Raw genomic sequence first — 18,511 nt, 5'->3', positions numbered from 1 at the left:
GTACTCCTCCTAGCAGCTAGCCAGAGTCAAACTCTCAATTTGAGATTTCCATTCGTTACCATTTCAGCACCGATATCCCTCGCCTAGCCTGGCAAGCTGATGAGTCATTTCAGCTTTTCATTAAAATCCTCTAGAGGTCATGTGCAGGTCATGTTTGTTTATGCCCCACCTTCAGGGCACCCTCTCCCTCTGCTCCGCGGCTCCCTCCCAGTCTGGGAGCCTCTCTGGAGAAGGCAGGGCAGCGCCAAGCCCAGCGGGGAGCTTCATTCATAACCCCTCCCCCACCCTCTCCCCATTCATTAGCTTTTCAGCTCCCCTCCTGTCCCCTGGGAATCCAAGAAGCAAAGTCTCAGCTGCATTCTAATACACTGACATCAGCAGGAAGAGGTTTCGAGGCATTCCCGGCCTCCCTGCCATTTGTTCTTCCTCCCCCAGCCCCTGCTGTCCCTCCCAACTCACAAATTTACAAACTGCTGGAAGGGTGCCAATTCCATACACTCTGAACTCGAGTCTAACTGGCTGTACTTCCCAAGGCGCACGGGGCTATTCATTCATAACCAAAGCCAGAAAGGCTAAAAACAAAAACAAAAACAGTGGCAGAGTACAAGAGAAGAGCGATCGGGCTAAAGCAGTCCAGGAGACCAAATCAAACCCGCAAAACAGAAGGAGGCCAGTTTGGCATGTGCTAAAATGAGGCTTTCGTCGCAGAGCCAGACTCCGGATAGCCAAGTATTTTTTTTCCCCCCATACAAGGATGTTGTTCTGACATGCGCTTCAGTGCACTAATCAGCTCTATCCAAAAATGAAGACATTCTTAGCCACGCATTAGCCTTTAAAAAGAAAATCGTATGAATGACAAAGCACAATAGGACTTGACATGGAACAGGTGTGCGGGCAGCAGGAAACTTAGTAGTCAGTGTTCAATCTTTAAACAGCCAGGATTATCCTGAATAAGCAATGACAGCTCAAGCATATCATATAGTAGGAAGCACATGTATAAGTCCCCGGCATCTCTTAGTTGACACAAACAGATGAGAAGAATTTTTGCCTAACAATCAGGAGAGCCGACAGCAAAAGGAGGTGGCAATGCTGGGCTGGGTTGACTCAGCCGGACCTTGCATCAGGCGGACTCTTCAGCTCCCTTGTGAATACAGTAGTGTTTAGTTTTTAACTTTATCCCCAACTTAGCATATCTAGAAACATCATAAACATATAATATTGCTTAGCTGTGTACCTTTAATATACCACCTTTATTTTTCACCAAAAGAATCACTCAAAATGCTTTGCCACCACTAAAATGCAGAGCCAGAGCAAGATGGAATGAGAAAGACACACACCCACAAAGGGACAAAAGTGTGAAGGACCCGTCATTCTGGGGCTGAGATAACAAAGCTATTAGATATCCTGAGATTGGAACAAGAAAGAATAGGCTGCACCTATTGAAAATTATCAAGTATCTATGATCAGTCAGAGAGCAAGATCTTCAATGTTTTTTCCCCCTTCTGTCCATTCAAGACTTCATTTGGTCCACCCTTTTAGAATTCGGTCTTCCAAGCCCCACCCTATATCCTTTATCCGGTGGATATTATTCCCTCACTTTCATCTCTTCTTTCTCTATTATTAGGAACAGTTTTGCTGGTCCACTGCTCAGATAACCAAGAACATTTCTCTTCTACAGAAATCCTTTTGTGATAAAAGTAGAACTGCTACTCCATCTGAGTTAATTTAGAAATATATTGGCTTCTCCCAAATCACTGCAATCACTAAAAGAAGACTCCACCACAAAAAAACAATTCACGTTCTGACCACAGACATTGCCCACTACTTAGTTGAAGACAAACATTACATGCATGAAATAAGCTACACATGTTGAAATAATTCTGTATTCAAACTAGAGGCCCACGGTGAATGGCTTTACATTAAACTCATCACCGTAACCCAGTAGATTATGCATTCTGGGTCTTAAAATAGAAGATATTCTATCTGTTACAATATACCCGAAGCTAATGGAAAAAAAAATCTATTGGATAACTTTGTCACCTCTTTCTACCTTAGTGTACAACTCCAATATGTCAATTTTTTTTCCTACTTGAAAAGAAACACTTTGTCTGGAGCAAGGAGAAAGCTCTCTATTTAAAAGTCTAAAAACGAAATCCATGAAAATAGCATGTACAGAGGAAGAGGTGTATATAATTAGTCTGAAAATGTTCCAATGGAAATTAAGATCCTTTGAGCGTTCTACAGTTTATTCACAGAGGCTGCTGTCTACTGGAAATTTATCTGTTGTGGAACAGGCAAAAAAAAAAACCTCAGTGGGCTGTAGAAAGCAACTGACTCACCTGGAGATGGAGGCTGTATTTTGGTCTGTGATTTCTTGGAATCCGTTGCAAAGATGTCTGGGGGAGGGTCTTCACCTCGTTCAATCTTGCACTCAAAAGCATAGAGACACTGGATGTACTGCTTCTTCAGAGAGCTAGCTGCACTGCTAGAGGTGCCCACGTTCAAATTGGTAGCCAACTCTCGCCATTTTTTGTTCTTGTTAACCTGCATAAATCCAGAAGTGCCAACTCATTTTATTATCCTTCAATCCAAATCTTAACACTCCCTTCCTAAAGTGTACAATAAAAGCAATAACGGCAGCCTGTCAAAAATAAACAAGAGACGGCAATAAAACTTTTTGGGGTAGTTCAGCTTAACAATGGATTAAAAGGAAATCATTAGTGATTTAGCCACAATTTGTTGTGATGAAGTGGAAAGTAATTTTTTTTCCCAAATTTCTTTTCTTTTTCTTTGTTGTATACTTATTTTTTCTTTTTGTTTTCTGTTTTTTTTCTTTTATGTTTAAGTCTTTTCCTTTTTCCTTTTCTTTCTAGCTTGTACAGTGGCACCTTTTTAAGTGGAAAAAGAGGGTTCAAGTGTCCACTTCAAGTATCCGTCCTAAAACTGCTGCAAGGATACCCTATTGTGCTTTACTCACCTGAGTCAGCCCTCCAATCTCCTTCACAGAAATGTAGAGTCGATACAGGTCTAAAGGTTTCCTTCCAACTGCGGGAAGATTGGTCATTCCCATTGCTTTCTCTTCAGCAAAGGCTAAATAACGATCTACCCACATCTTTCTCTCTGGCTCACCACCCAGCTCATATAATTTAGTAATCTTTTCATTTGTAGTGGTGGAGGAACTGGATTTCTAGGGAAAGAAGAAAGGAAGAGGCCAATTAGAAAAATGACACAACAGCTTAAAACACAATGAGATAAAATCTAAATCTCCTGAGATCCTCTCATAAAGCAGAAAAAGAAGTATTCCACCATAGCCTGCACCTATTGCACTTAGCTAGCGCAATGAAAATGAATACAGCAACAGGACAGACTTATATACCGCTTCATAGTGCTTTATAGCCCTCTCTAAGCGGTTTACAGAGTCAACATATTGCCCCCCACAATCTAGGTCCTCATTTTACCAACCTCGGAAGGATGGAAGGCTGAGTCGACCTTGAGCCCGAGAGGATCGAACTGCTGGCAGTGGGCAGAGTTTAGCCTGCAATTCTGTATTCTAACCGTGGCGCCACCAGGCTGCCTTCCTTCCTTCTCCTTGTTTCTCTTCCTTCTTGTCTTTCTTCTTTCCTTCCTTTTTCCTTCACAAGCAATAGCACTTCCACTTCATAGCCCTCTCTAAGCGGTTTACAGAGTCAACATATTGCCCCCCCACAATCTGCGTCCTCATTTTACCAACCTCGGAAGGATGGAAGGCTGAGTCAACCTTGAGCCTGACAGGATCGAACTGCTGGCAGTCAGCAGAACTAGCCTGCAATATTGCATTCTAACCGTTGCACCATCACGGTATAAGTTTTAAAGGGAAAAATGATACAACTGATGTGTTTCAAAGATACAAATAATCATGTTATTGAAAGCTCATAGAAGAAGAAAACACTAATGCAATACAAGAACCAATCCCATCTCCCGTTGGAAGAAATTCCACAATCAAGGTACTGCTACTAAAAAGGACCTACTTCCAATATCATGTACAGACAGTCCCAAGATATGAATGAGATCTCTAAGTCTATCTAAGTCAAATTTGTAGATAAGTCAGAACTGTTATTTAGAGTTAGTCAACACGGTGTTAACTGCAACATGATCCAGCTTAAAATGGCGGATGGCATTCTCCTTCCTTGAACTGAACTGCTGAAGCCGTGCAGTGTTTTTATGAGCATGCATTCATTATTTATTAAGTATTTAACTCAAATTTTAATATAAAAGGTTCTGTAATAGTCTTGCATAAATCTGAGTTATCCTTACTTCAGATGTTCTCAACCCAGCAGATGCCTGTAGCTTTTTTAGGTAAAGAGACATTCAGTACCTTCCTTGTAAAACTGTTAAATTATTATCTGTTTATTCTGAACAAGAAGAAGCCATCAGAACAGTGCATTATCTGAAATGCACTCTAAATTATTACGGAAATCTTAATAATATTTTCATTATGTAACATTTTCCTGAAAAAAAATCCAATCCCACAAAAGTAGGATCCTATAAATCCTATAAATGAGTTTAAGAAATGGCAATCAAAATAATACCTAAAACTTGTTGGAATTGTCGTATTATGTTTATATTGGGAAAAAAAAATCTTCTGAGTGTTTTCCTATGCACAACCCAGAGTACTGCTTTTGAGGCATACAACCTTACACCATCAGGAAACAAGCAGTCTAAGGATTATCACTTCCTATGTGTGGACTTGCTTTGTTAGACATCCTTCTTAAGAAGAGTTTTAGCTGTGAAGCCAAACCCTAGCCCAGGGGTCTTCAAACTTGGCCCTTTTATGACTCATGAACTTCAACTTCCAGAATTCCTCAGCCACCCTGGCTGAGGAATTCTGGGAGTTGAAGTACGAGTCATAAAAGGGCTGAGTTTGAAGACCCCTGCCCTAGCCAGTTTGAAGACCCCTGCCCTGCCTAACACAATGGTCATTTTCATGCATCACAAAGGTTTTCCCTTTTCCCAGTTGATTTTAGGCAATTAATGATTCTGCATTTATACTAACTGGTTTGTTTTCCTGGGTTTCATTGGGGCTCTTCTATTCAGTTTGTGGAGCACTTTTCCTGCTTTGTTGACAATTCAAAGTGCTCTGCATTTTCTTTCATTATGCCAGCAGCCGGTGATACCCATTTTATCAACCAGCTTATTTTTTTTTATTTGCTTTTTAATATAGTATCTTGAGGATCTGAATATGAAGGGAGGAACATGGTATAAAAGCTTGTGAATTTTTTTTTTAAACTTCAATAAAATAGCAAATAAAAAGCCAATTTCAAAAACATAAGGCAGGGTCTCCAATGTTTATAAACTGAAGAGCACCTTGGGAATTTTGACAGCATGGTATGGGTACTCTCACAATATGGCTGTCACGGAGGGGGAAATTTCTGCACTCACAAAATGGATGCCATAGTAGAGAAAGACATGGCATCATCTGACCACAAGGCAAACTACCCAAAAGCTCTGTTTAGGTCTTTCCAGGCCACAGAATACTACCCATTATCCAGTATCTTTTTCTGGGCATACTCCCCCCACCCCCCAAAAAAGAATTGTAACTCCCTAACATTTTCAGTCTCTAAAAACCGGGGAGGGGGGATTCTACATTTTTAGAAATTAATATTTGATGCTGGGGGTTTAGTTTTTTTAAAAAAACATACCAACTTTCCGTTTAATTTTAATTAACAATATTTAATAGGTTTTCCCCTAAATTTCTGAAGTTTCTATTTTACATTAAGCAATGTATTTTTACAACTTTACAATCTCAGTTAATGCTGAGAAAGTTTCCTAGTATTCTTTTATCAATATTATGGCTAATCTGTCCTTCATATCAGGGAATTGAGTTGTTACATCTCACAGAGATGCTGCCACTGGTATCCTGAAAAACTTCCCATGGAAACTAGAAAACCCTAAAAAAAACTCTATTGCCTTCACAAAAGTTAGAATGTGATCACTAAAACACACTGAAGAATGAAGTAACATCAAGAGGAAATACGGTTGTCAGGCAGGCCAGAACATTTTAGTCCCATTCACACTATATGGATGTGCCACAACTTGCAATGGAGGCAAAAGCTCTGTTCAAGTCAGACGCCTTGTCTGTCCCAGCTGCTATAAATGAACCTTTAAAGCCAGGCTGTGAATCAACCACACAATCTCATGTTTCTCAATCCTCATTTCTTGTCTTAAGTAACAAAGGATAACCAGGACTATCAGAATATGGAGAGAATAGAGCTGGAAGGGACCTTGGAGGTCTTCTAGCCCCGCCCTCTGCTCAAGCAGGAAAACCTGTACCATCTCAGAAAACTGACTGCCTAGCCTCTTTTTAAAAACCTCCAGTGATGGGAGTGCCCAGGAAGTTGTTCTGTCAGGAAGTTTCTCCTTAATACCAGGTTGCTTCTCTCTTTGATCAGTTTCCAACCATTGTCCTGCCCTCTGGTACTTTGGTGAATAATGTGACCCCCTCTTCTTTGTGGCAACCCCTCAAATCCTGGAACACTGCTGTCATGTCTCCCCTATTTCCTTTCTTTAAACTAGCCAAACCGAAGTCCCGCAGCCGTTCTTTGTATGTTTTAGTCTCCAGGCCTTTGATCATCTTAGTTGCTCTTCTCTGAATTTTTTCCAAACTCTCAACATCTTTTTTGTGATACAGTATTCCAGTACTAGGGTTTTATAAAATGGTACTAATACCTCGCGTGATCTTGATTCTATGCCTCTCTTTATACAACCCAGAATTGTATTAGCTTTTTTGGCTGTTGCTGCACACTGCTGGCTCATGGTTAAGTGATAGGTCCCTCTCTCAGTTACTGTTTTTAATCCAGGTCTTGCCCAATCTGTACTTGTACCTTTGATTTTTCCTGCTTAAATGTAAAACTTTGCTTTTCTCCACCTTGAAACTCATTTTGTTGGATAGGGCCCATTGTTCCAAGTCTTTTTGGATCCTGATTTTGTCTTTTGGGGTGTTGGCTACTCCTGCCAGTTTGGTGTCATCTGCAAATTTGATGGGTTCCCCTTCAATTCCCTCATCTAAGTCATTGATGAAGATACTGAAAAGTACTGGGTCTAAGATGGAACCTTGTGGTACCCCACTGCTTACTTCTCTCTATGTGAATGTAGTGCTGTTGAGGATTACTCGTTGAGTACGGTTTGTCAGCCAAGTACAGATCCATCTGCTGGTGATGTTGTCTATTCCACCTTTTTCTAGCTTACCAAGGAATAGGTTCTGGCCTACTTTATCAAATACCTTACTGAAGTCATATACTACATCCACAGTATTTCGCTGGTCTATTAGTTTAGGCACTTTGTCGAAGAATGTAATAAAGATTGGTTTGGCATGGTCTGTTTTTAACAAACCCGTGCTGGCTACTAGTTATGACTTTGTTTGCTTCTAGTTGTCTTTTGATTATCTTTCCTAGGATCTTCTCAGGTATTGATGTTAAACTGATTGGTCTGTAGTTTCCTGGGTCCATTTTTTCCCCTTTCTTGAAGATGGGAACCACATCAGCCCTTTTCCAATCCTCAGGTATTTCTCTGATGCTCCAGGAATCTGTCAGGCCCCGGTGAATTATATTTGTCAAGATCGGACAGATGTTCTCTTACCATTTTCTTGCCTATTTTAATTTTTGTTTCTAATTTGTCTTTTGCAGTGGGTTTTTTTTTTTTGGTATGTTGGGCTATAGTTTCTTTTTGTGTGAAGACTGATGCAAAGTATGAGTTAAGCAGCTCTGCTTTCTCCCTGTGGCCTGTTATTTCCTTGCCATCTTCTCTCTTTAGTGGACCTACAGTTTCCTTGACTTTTTTTCTTGTTAATATGTTAGAAGAAACTTTTTTTTTAATTATCCATGGTTTCTGTTGCAAGACTTCGTTCTGAGCCTCTGCTTTCCTGACTTCATCTTTTCTGCCTGCCTGCTGATAATCAGCCTTAGTTATGTGCCCCTTTCCAATTTTTGTATTTGTCCTTTTTGTCTTTCAGTTTGTCTTACATGAGTTTCAAAATTATGTGTCCTTTCCTTTTTGATAGTCCCGCCAACACTAAATTGGGTCCATTCAACAAGGGCGATACTGAAAGAGGCACTAGAAATGGGATTTCTGAAGAAAAAAGAACTCCACTCATTAATCAAGCTTTAAGTTTCAAGTTGTTCACCAATATTTTGAGTAAAGCTCAATTATCAATTATAACCTGTTCAAGAACTTCTTTGAATTCTCAACTTGGAAATAACTATTTTATGTGCCCTTAAAAATCTAATTTGGCTCACTGAGATACAAGTCACTTTTATTTAAAATCGGGGGGGTTGTTTTTGTTTTTTACCTTTGACTTGGATTCAGATTTTGGTGTTCCATCTGCTTTATTGTTCATTTTTGCTGCAGGTGTTAATTTAACATCTCCAAGTCCCATCATTTCAGGACTTGCAGCCATCCCTAAAGAGAATCAAGACATCAACGTAATCATGTTCATTAGTGGATCATCACAAAATCCAGAACACTTGAGAAGTGACTGAGCAATATGCCTTACCTGCAGAATTGTTGGCCATATTCCCACCCATTTGATATGGTGGACCCTGGGGATTCAGCATGCCAGCCATGCTATTAATTCCTTGGCCATACGGAGGACCAGTTCCCATCATTCCTCCTTGGTTAATGTGAGGGTAACCAGATGGCCTAAAAGCAACATGACTTGATTATGTACTATACCAAAGAACATTCTTTTATTAATTAAAACAGAGGATGGGGAGAAATTAATCCCTACAGAGCTTGACAGTAATTGATAGAAAATCTTAATTGTTCTCTCTCCTGCCAAAAGATCTCCAGGAAGGGAAGGACATTGTGTGCAAAGAATCATCAGGAAAACTGTGACCTCTTAACTCTCTTGTGATATAATTATTGCACAAATTATGATGAAGCCAGAGAGACAGGAGTTTGAATGCATTTGCCTTGCCTCAGCTATTCAGTGCCTGCATCCAAAACTGCTATTCCTTGCTTAACTGAAACTGCTGAAGGAGAAGACACCAACGGATGCTCTTCATCCAATTTCTGCAGGCTTCGGCTCTGAAAATATCAGGTATTTGACTCTATCCCCTTTCATACCCAATACAAAATTCAAGAAATATTGCTTTAGAAAGATGATCACCCAGGAAAGAACATTTCAACCTAGCCCTCGTACTCTTACCTGTTCTGGATTGAGTTGACAGCAGCAGCATGCATAGCAGCAGCAGCAGCTTCTTGTGCTTTCCTACCACCTGGTGGAGGACACATCCCAGTTCCTACTTGGGGAGGCATGGCGGTCATGTTGGGTCCATAAGGCCTATTGCCCATGGCAGCGTGGCTGAGTCCTCTCCCTGGTGGGAGTCCAGGGTAGGGTGGTATACCAGTCTGACCATGGATCTGATTCCCTGCTCCCATTGGGTTCATGCTTCCTCCCATTCCTGGGCTGGGGTAATTTGCATTGGGCATCGCATTGTAGTTTGGCTGCCTGGGATAACCACCTAAGGAGAAAAATAAAGCACTGAATAACATGCTGGTAAATCTGCTACGTCTCTCTGTGCATTAAAGGCAGGCATGGAGGGGGGGGGATTTTGGCACTCCAAAAATAGATGTTCAGGTTACTGACTGTAATTCACATCAGCTCGCTCTGAAAATAGATCGCCAAATGAGACAAGATTTTTCTGTGTATCATTTCATGAAAAGACCACTGGAATCCACTGAGACCCATTGTCAAAGACGGAAATAAAATACCGTATTTTCCGGTGTATAAGACGACTGGGCGTATAAGACGACCCCCGACTTTTGAGAAGATTTTCAAGGTTTTTCATCTTATACGCCGGAAAATACGGGTGCATGCCAGTTGCCAAGTGTCCGACACAAGCCCGATTCAGCCCCGTCTGATGCAGATGGTGCAAAGCCGCCCTTTCGAAGCCCAAAGGGGCTTTTCCTTCCACCCACCGTTTGGAATACACGCAAGAGCTATGTTCACATGACACGCTCTTCCAGGCCAGACTCTGCAAACGGCATGCCAGAAGCCGCAACCACCGCAGGAACTCCGAGTCCCCACCTTTCGGCAGCCTGCACGGTCAAAGGTGATCCGGCTTTGAGGGCGCATTTGCAGACAGAGCACCTGCCGTGTCTGGAGCCAAGCCCCGCCCGGGAGGCGGTTGGCCAGGCGGGCCCGGAAGACGCGCTGGAGAGCCAGGCTTGGGGCGGCCATGCCGAGGCTGGCTGGCGAGGGCCGCTGCGCGGTCTGTGGGCGAGAGGGGTGCCAGGCCACCAAGTACCGCTGTCCAGGCTGCCGGGAGAGATAGTGGGTAGCAGGGTGCGCTCTGCTTATGCTCAGATGCCACTTGGGCGAGGGGCTTCCGGCCGCTCCCGGGGTCTGGCGTTTGCAAGGGGGAGGGGAAGGGGCTTAGAGGGTCTTGGGGGTGGGAAGAGAGGGTCACGTTGGAGGGGGGACTGGACTAAGGAGGCTTGAAGTTGCTTTGCAAGAACGGGGGCGCTCGATTGATTTATGTACTATTTTCCGGCACATAAGACGACTGGGCGTATAAGACGACCCCTGACTTTTGAGAAGATTTTCATGGGTTAAAAAGTCATCTTATACGCCGGAAAATATGGTTAGGTCTAACAGTTCAGATGACTACAACAACCACACTGGAACAAATTATACTGATCAGACCAATGTTATTTCCTGATGTTCACACATGCCGTATTTTTAAGGAGTCACAGTCAAGTCAAGATGAAGTCATAGTTACTAGCCACATCGGAGGAATGGCTGGTGAAGATGACAGAATTAGCAGAAATGGCGAAGTTGACTTGTTTGATCAGAGAAAAGACAATAAGTATATCCAGGAAACCCCTTATGTACTTGTTGCTGAAAAAAAATGAACTTATGATTGATGGGTTTGATGATTAGATATTACAATCTTAGGGTAAAATATAAATGCAGCTGGAACTGCTTTTAAAAACCTAGGAAGTCACTTCTTTATAATGTTTTTTTTCTTTTCTATTTCTTTCTTTGTATTGTTTTCACATTACTTTTCTTTATTTTTTCTTTTAAAAGTTGTGTTGTTTTTAGAGCAGTCATAGTTATGGGTGGACATATATATATATCAGTTACCCAGAGGCAGCAACTAATGGCCGTCAAGACTGCAAAAGCAGTGCAACTCAGGCTTCAGAAGAAGACTTTCCCTGGGAGAAATAAGAACTCAGACAAAGAGAAAAGGAATAGGGTGCACAAATAGGCACATTTTCACAATAGATGCACATTTTCACACTATCTGCACAATCACTAGCTTTGTTTCTATCACTGGCAGATAAGAGTGTACAGCCTGCCTAAGGAAATGTGGCCCTCAAAAAGAAAAATCTTTGCTCTCCCTTGCACAAAATCATAATGGGTTGAGTTGTCACCACATAAAGCCAAAATAACAGACAACACGTTATGTCTTAGAATGAGGCAGTAACGAAAAGCCATGAAGATTATCAAGCAGCATTACAGAATATGGTTATCTCACTAAACCATCCTGTGGTAGTCAAAATGTTCAAAATGATACTTCTGCACACGTTTTATGATTAGGCCAAGGCACTGCAAATTTCCATTCCAGTGATGAAGTCACATAATATACTAGATCTAGCAAGCAATTCATTTCATCTTACAGCAAGATAGTAAACAGTAGCTTTTATGACAAAAGACAAGAACTTTCATGTTCTCTGCTCATTAGTTAAAGTGGGTGATTTGCGTGTAACGCTAAGCTCAATACTTTTAGGACAATCCACAGCAATCCTTAGCTTGTATAATGCCCAGATGCAAATTCATGAAATCAGAAACTTCCACTTTAGATTAACCAGAAATCGGCATACTGAACGTGGTAAAACCTATTTTTCTTAAATACTTCTTTGAAATAGGTTTCTATTCAACAAATTTAGTTAATAATGCCCCTCAAATTAAAACAGTATGTTCAATTGTGCAAAATCTTCTTCATTCCTCAGTGCTGTACTACAGGAGTAGGAAGGAAACAGTGTTGAGACACCAGATGATTGCTGCAGTTTATTCTCCTAACAATAAGTAAACCAGTCCTCAACCTTGGTAACTTTTAAGATGCTTGGACTTCAACACCTAGAATTCTCCAGCCAGCATGATGGCTGGGAAATACTGGGAGTTGAAATTCTCGCAACTTAAAATGGCAAAGGTTTAGAAACACTGCAGTAAATGAAAGTTTCATTACATACCAGTAATTTGTGACCGTTTTAACTCACAAACAGTTCCAAAACATCGTGTTAGTGCAAGAGCACACTCTCACCTTGGGGTCCGTACTGACTGCCCTGAGGCCCATAAGCGCCCATAGAATTTTGTTGGTACGGTCCCATCCCAGTATGCATCTGTCCTCCAGAAGACTGACGTGGAGATAAGGCAGATCCAGGTTGAGGAGAATTATACTGGGGCATCTGTGGATTCCTCTGTATATAACCTAGTGAAGTAATAAGTAAGTTCTAGAGTTAGGAAAACCGAATATGTATTAATGCATCGGAACACTTAGGAACATGTTCCTATAAGCTCAGGAAGCATAGCAATGGCTTAAATCACGAAATTCCTTCGTGGCAATTTCTTACTCTTTGAAAAGAGCAGCATGGCACAGTGTTGTTGCTATAGGCAGAATTCCTCTATTAACTCTACTTTAGAGAGGAAACAAATCTCTTGGCTGCTTCCTGTTATTGAACAAATTATTTAATTGGAATTCAATACAAAAGGAACACTGGGCAAAAAGGATACTTCCAAACAAAGTAGTCCAGTGTGGTACAAGCTTCCAAATACTTCCAATCACAATCATACACACATATCCTGAAAAATCATAGAAAATGTGGCATACACACCTCTATCTGGGGCTATGGTTGACTGATTCATGGAGGAATGCAAGAGGCTATCTGATTGGCCACTTGGTGGTCGAGGTGGCATTTGGTTGCCTAAGACAAAAAGGAAAAAAAAGAACTAGTTAGAACAGTATTTCTCAATCTTGGCAAGTTTAAAGTGTGTGAACTTCAATGATGGCAGGCTAGGGAATTCTAGTAGTCAAAGTCCACCCATCTTCAACTTGCCAAGATTGAGAACCATTGAATTAGATATAACTTTATTTCATGCAATGAAGAATTCTATATTTTGCCATTTTCCACGAAATGAGCTGAAATAGATGCAAACCTACAGACATACATTAGAATGAGAAAGGCACTGCATCTTTAGGTAATATCCAAGTACCGGTAATTCGGGATTTAGATTTGAACTCTATTTACTATCAAAAAGAGAACACATACACTAACAAAAAAAAATCTGAAGAATAAGGGAATGTGAATATTATACTGAGCAGTAGGTGCTGCAATATTATACCACGGATGGGCAGCAGTGGTGATTTAAGAAAATTCTGCAGTCCTCCTCAAAGTTAGAACTTGCAAGTGGAGCTTTGATCCCGGTTCTCCTTGTCTCTATGATGACCCTCTGAGCACCACTGTACAAAACAGTCAAAAGTAGCTTTCGCTTCTCATGTCACAGAGACGTGTTACCTGGCACTGCAGCAGGAGAAAGTGGACCAGAGCGGGACTGAGCAACGCTAGCCGGCGACCCAACGGGTGATGGGGAAGGTCCTCGAATGCCTGGCAAGTGCGGAGAGGTATGTGGAGAGAAAGGAGACTGAGCTGGGTTACTCTGCTCTCCTTGACTGCTGGAAATCCCTGATGTGCTTACGCCAGGACTCAGTGCTCCTTCGGTACCCATCGGCAAATCATCTATTGAACCAGAGAGATCCTGCAGAGACACACAGGGAGGTATAAGGACATCACCACAAAGAAGACTGATAGGTGTGCCAGTTATTTAATAAAGAATTTGAAGAGCCTTCCTTCTAAGCAAGACAAATGTTATGCTTTAAAAACATTTCCAGGAAAATAGTCACTTACTCAATACAATTTTCTGCGAGCCACTTTTCTGAGAACCCCAGAAACCTTAAAATGCCACATATTAAATGTTTTGTGATTATCTAGTGATTGGCCAAGCAACAGAGATGACATTCTTCGGTTATTTCCCCCTTCTTATTTTGTCCAAAGTTCTTCAGAGCAAGAATTTCTTTCATTTTTCTCTTTGAAAGGAACCATTCCTCTAAAACCGTTGCCACCATCTATGGATGGAAGGCTCAAACCATTTCATTATACCCTTTTGTACCTAAGAGCTTGTTTGCTATGGCTGGAGGGCCTTGGATTTGGTTGGGCCTCCAGTTTTCTAGCCCTTTAGGCTCCAGAGTTTCCTTTACTGGAGCTATTTGGTGTTTGGTATGGCATCAATCTGTTCCAGACTGAGAATGCTTGTTCCTTTTCAAATAACATTGGAAATAGCTGCTCTCTAAAAAGCCTGTGCTGAGCAAACATGGATTTTGGGTGGGTATGTGAGCTTCCCCTGCCCTTTCAGAAACCACCACAGTATGTTCTTGACTGTTTCTCCTAGGGCAGGGGTGTCAAACTCAATTTCATTGAGGGCCACATCATCATTGTGGTTGCCCTCGGGGGGGGGCGTGGCCTACTGGGTGGGCGTGGCCTACTGGGTGGGCGTGGCTGGAGTGCATATGGCCTACTGGGTGGGCGTGGCCAGCTCTACATCGTTCGCATCAAGGGTGCCTATGGGGGCCTGGGCAGGAGTGGGACAGATCTGAGGGTCTCTGGCAGAAGGAGGGTCTCTGGGCCAGGGCCAAGGCAGCGGGGGCCGTTCCCTCACTGTTTCCAGGATGGCTTTGGGGGCCACATGAAACCACTTTGCAGGCCGGATCCGGCCCCCGGGCCTTGTGTTTGACATGTCTGTCCTAGGGCGGTGTAAATGTTTCTATTTCATTCAGTGAGTAAACTAAGCTGAAGCTGCTATGCCTACTCAGAATTCTTGAACCTTAATTCCACGATAATCTCCATTGCTGCTGAGATCCTGTTAGATCAGAAGGAGATGGAAGGGCTCAGGGGCAAGCATATATACCCCTTCCTGCTCACCACTTTTTGCATAACTGAGATAGTTATAACTTGCCTATATTAAATGTCACTGAAACTATTGTAAGGGATCCTGGTGAAAAATTATCTCTTACCCAGCTAAGCTAACATTTAAAAGGATCCCACAGCAAGTGATGAGAGATGGAGAATGAAAAGCAGTAATAAATCTATCAGGAACCTTTCATGAGAAAAAGAAGTTGACCTGAATGGGACTATATTCATTCAGACTTAAGCATAACCTGATTTACCCCGATGTCATGTATCAATTATGAATTGTAATTGTAAGAAGCAGGAAAGAGGATCCAGGCTGTATTTTTTTGTGATCCAAGAAGTTTCAAACTAAAGCTCCAATAGTTAAATCATTTTGAAACTTAATACACTTTATGATAATTTAAACTCTATTTGCAATACAAATTAACTTTTTTGGTAAAATAATAATGGATAAATTGAGGGTATCGTCGTAGGAAAAGCTGAAGAGTCTAGCAAAATATGTCAATAAATGATCGATTTAATGAAATCCTGTTTAGTAATTGCAAGTCTAGTGGTCCCAATGTCTGTGCTGACACCCCCCATTGTCACCCTCTGACATAACAGGCATGTCCACTGCAACAGAAATAGCCTGGACAAAGCAACTGCATTTGTTTTACATTTGCAATGATTTATGTCAGCTGTGACATAATGTGATCATTACACAAAAACAAAAATAGCCATAATGGTATGCTTTTGTGTTTAATGCACATTCAGGAGTAATACAATGGTTACAGATAGCAACAGCACTTATATACCACTTCACAGTGCTTTACAGCCCACTCTAAGCGGTTTACAGTCAACATAGTGCCCCCAACAATCTGGGTCCTCATTTTACCAACCTTGGAAGGCTGAGTCAAACCTGAGCCAGTCAGACTTGAACTACCAGCAGCCGGCAATCAGCAGAAGTAGCTGCAGTACTGCATTCTAACCACTGCACTACCTCTGCTCTATTGATGATGCAATAACAAAGTCCTGTTACATATCAATACTCATACTGATAGTAGTGTTCCAATATATGAGGGGCTCCTATAAAGACAAGGGGGGGTCAACTATTTTCCAAAGCACCAGAAGGCAAGACAAGAAACAATGGATGGAAACTAACCAAGGACAGAAGCAATCTAGAACTAAAGAGAGATTTCCTAACCGTGACAGAAATAAATCAATGAAACAAGCTTGCTACCCGAAGCTGTTGGTACTCCATCAACAGACATTTTTAAAAAGAGACTGGACAGCCCTTTGTCTGAAATGGTATAAGGTCTCCTACTCAAGCAGGGGTTTGGACTACAAGACCTCCAAGGTCCCTTCCAACTCTATTATCACTATGATAATGAAACAAAGCTTGGTATTTTACACTTCTATTCTCTGTCAAATTAGGATTCTTGAGATATGGGAACCAGATAAAAAATATGGCAAAATCTGAAAAAGTGAAATATTTGTTTTGGCCTATTTCTGAAGATAGCCTTATTCTTCTCCTACTCCAATATACTTAAGAGATATTGGAGCAACTAGCTCGGGAAGGAAACTGCAAGTTAGCAAGTCTAATAATAAAAAAAGCAGAGTGGAAATATGAAGAAATCCCACTTGAGCTGAATTCATTCGAGGAAGGTTTGAATAGCAAAATAGAGAGTGCTCAGAACATTTCCATTCATATTCAGCTGATCCTAAAAGAACATTTACTCATTGCAAAAGTAATGGAGCTTTTTATATGAGCCAGCGTTATGAATCTAGTGCAAGATCTCACAAAAGAACATTCTTCTCTGGAAAGAAACTCAAGTTATGTAGGTCCCTCTTTCACACAGGCAGCTATCTTCCTGTAATTGCATCATCGCATCATTACAGCAATGACCATGTGGCTCCAGAAGACCTCCATCAGGTGAGTTAAACGGACAACCATGTTCACCACTGTTTATTAATGCCTCCCCTGGCAGGCCCTTATCATCCATAATTTGTCGCCAGTGAAATTGCAAAAGGAAAAAGCATCCATCAAAATATTGTTTCTCAAATGAGCTGTGGAAAAGCAAAGAATTTGGGGAGAATTTTTTGCGTTCTGTCACTGAGCAGGCCTTATTACTATCTGTAGCCACGTTGGATGTCTTACAGCACTTTATTCTGAATCAGCATAGCAGATAAAAGAGAAAAATCCATCACTGGGAGGTTTTAAGAAGAGATTGGACAACCATTTGTCTGAAATGGTACAGGCTCTCCAGCTCGAGTTGGACTCGAAGACCTTCCAGGTCCCTTCCATCTCTGTTATTCTGTTTCTGTTAAATCACAACTTCCAAAATTTGGAAAAAATGATATTTAGAACAGTCCTCAATAAAGGTTCCCTACTGTTGAAACAGTGTATCATCTGCAAGGATATTCGTAATGCCTACGAGCCCACCCCCGGAGCCATGGTCCACTAGAGCAGAGGTCCCCAACCTTTTGGGCACCAGGGACCGGTTCCGTGGAGAAAGGTTTTTCCATGGACCAGAGAATGTGTGGTTTTGTATGCTGCCTGCATCCCACAGATGAGGCTTCGTTTGTCTGTGTGGACCGCTTGCTGGCATGCCACAGCCCGGTGCCGGTCCGCAGACCGGGGGTTGGGGACCCCTGCACTAGAGGGCTATAGCCTATTCGGAAGCAGGCTGCATGAGTGGAAGGCTAGTGAGCAGCTTAACTTGCGCAAGTTGAGCTGCGCGCACATGCATGCCGACCCGCCACTTGCACAGCCCAGTTCCCCTCTCTTCCCCCCCCCCCGCCCAGTCAGGATGCCAAGCCACAAAGGTTGGGGACCGCTGTGATATTCTGCCTCTTTTGCATCAGTATCCTGGATGATACAACAATACTTTATAGTTCTTTTTTTAATTGTAAATCATTTATAACCGAGATCTAAGTAAAATAGTGTAAAGCATTAATTATTGAAAGACCTCCTATAGCTGTTAACATACTTTTTAGAGCAACTGTTAAAATTGCCTGTATTACTCTACTTTTTTTAGGTGCTTACAGTACACCTTCTATCTCTAGCCTTTGGCTGTAATAAAGTTCATCCTTAACCTGCAAGTGTACTTATGAAAATATGTAGGTATTGAAATTTTTAAAAGCTGTTTATTACAGCCCCCCAAAAGACATAGTTATTTTAAATTTTTCAAGCCAATTCAAGCTACAATCCAGAAGGATTCAGTTGGTGGGCAGCAAAACTATCCCTTGAAAGAACATCCCTGTCTTGCACAACCTAAGTGCTAAGAAAGCTCTTCTCCCTCCTCCTTTGAATATAGTCAGTAAAGCAAGAGAAAACAGGAGGTAAAAATCAACAGCAGTAACTTTGCCAGCATGAAGGAACGTCTTGGTCTGGATAATTTTCCCACGTGTTTCCAATGTGTTTTTTATGCCTTTTATTGCTCATCTGCCATGCAGATCAAAAATGTTGGAGGCATTCCAACTATTTCACACAGAAATCTCACACTCCAGGCTGGCTGCAACCCCAAAG

The 18,511-nt window shown here is 41.7% G+C and overlaps 1 protein-coding gene across 1 annotated transcript in view; it reads right to left on the bottom strand.

Moving 5' to 3' along the window:
- ARID1A (AT-rich interaction domain 1A) overlaps positions 1 to 18,511 on the bottom strand; it is a gene marked incomplete at its 5' end in the record, with an annotated part of 91,247 nt that overhangs the window by 11,550 nt on the left and 61,186 nt on the right. Inside the window, 8 exons of the mRNA XM_083369845.1 lie at positions 2,340 to 2,544; positions 2,978 to 3,187; positions 8,324 to 8,433; positions 8,528 to 8,673; positions 9,182 to 9,497; positions 12,303 to 12,470; positions 12,874 to 12,963; positions 13,555 to 13,795. Coding sequence (XP_083225971.1) covers positions 2,340 to 2,544; positions 2,978 to 3,187; positions 8,324 to 8,433; positions 8,528 to 8,673; positions 9,182 to 9,497; positions 12,303 to 12,470; positions 12,874 to 12,963; positions 13,555 to 13,795 — 1,486 coding nt within the window. The remainder of the gene's footprint in view (positions 1 to 2,339; positions 2,545 to 2,977; positions 3,188 to 8,323; positions 8,434 to 8,527; positions 8,674 to 9,181; positions 9,498 to 12,302; positions 12,471 to 12,873; positions 12,964 to 13,554; positions 13,796 to 18,511) is intronic.

This window comes from Vipera ursinii (genome assembly GCF_947247035.1).
Source record: "Vipera ursinii genome assembly, chromosome: 9".
In the NCBI taxonomy this organism is placed as follows: domain Eukaryota; kingdom Metazoa; phylum Chordata; class Lepidosauria; order Squamata; family Viperidae; genus Vipera; species Vipera ursinii.
This window is presented reverse-complemented; position numbering and strand designations above follow the sequence as displayed.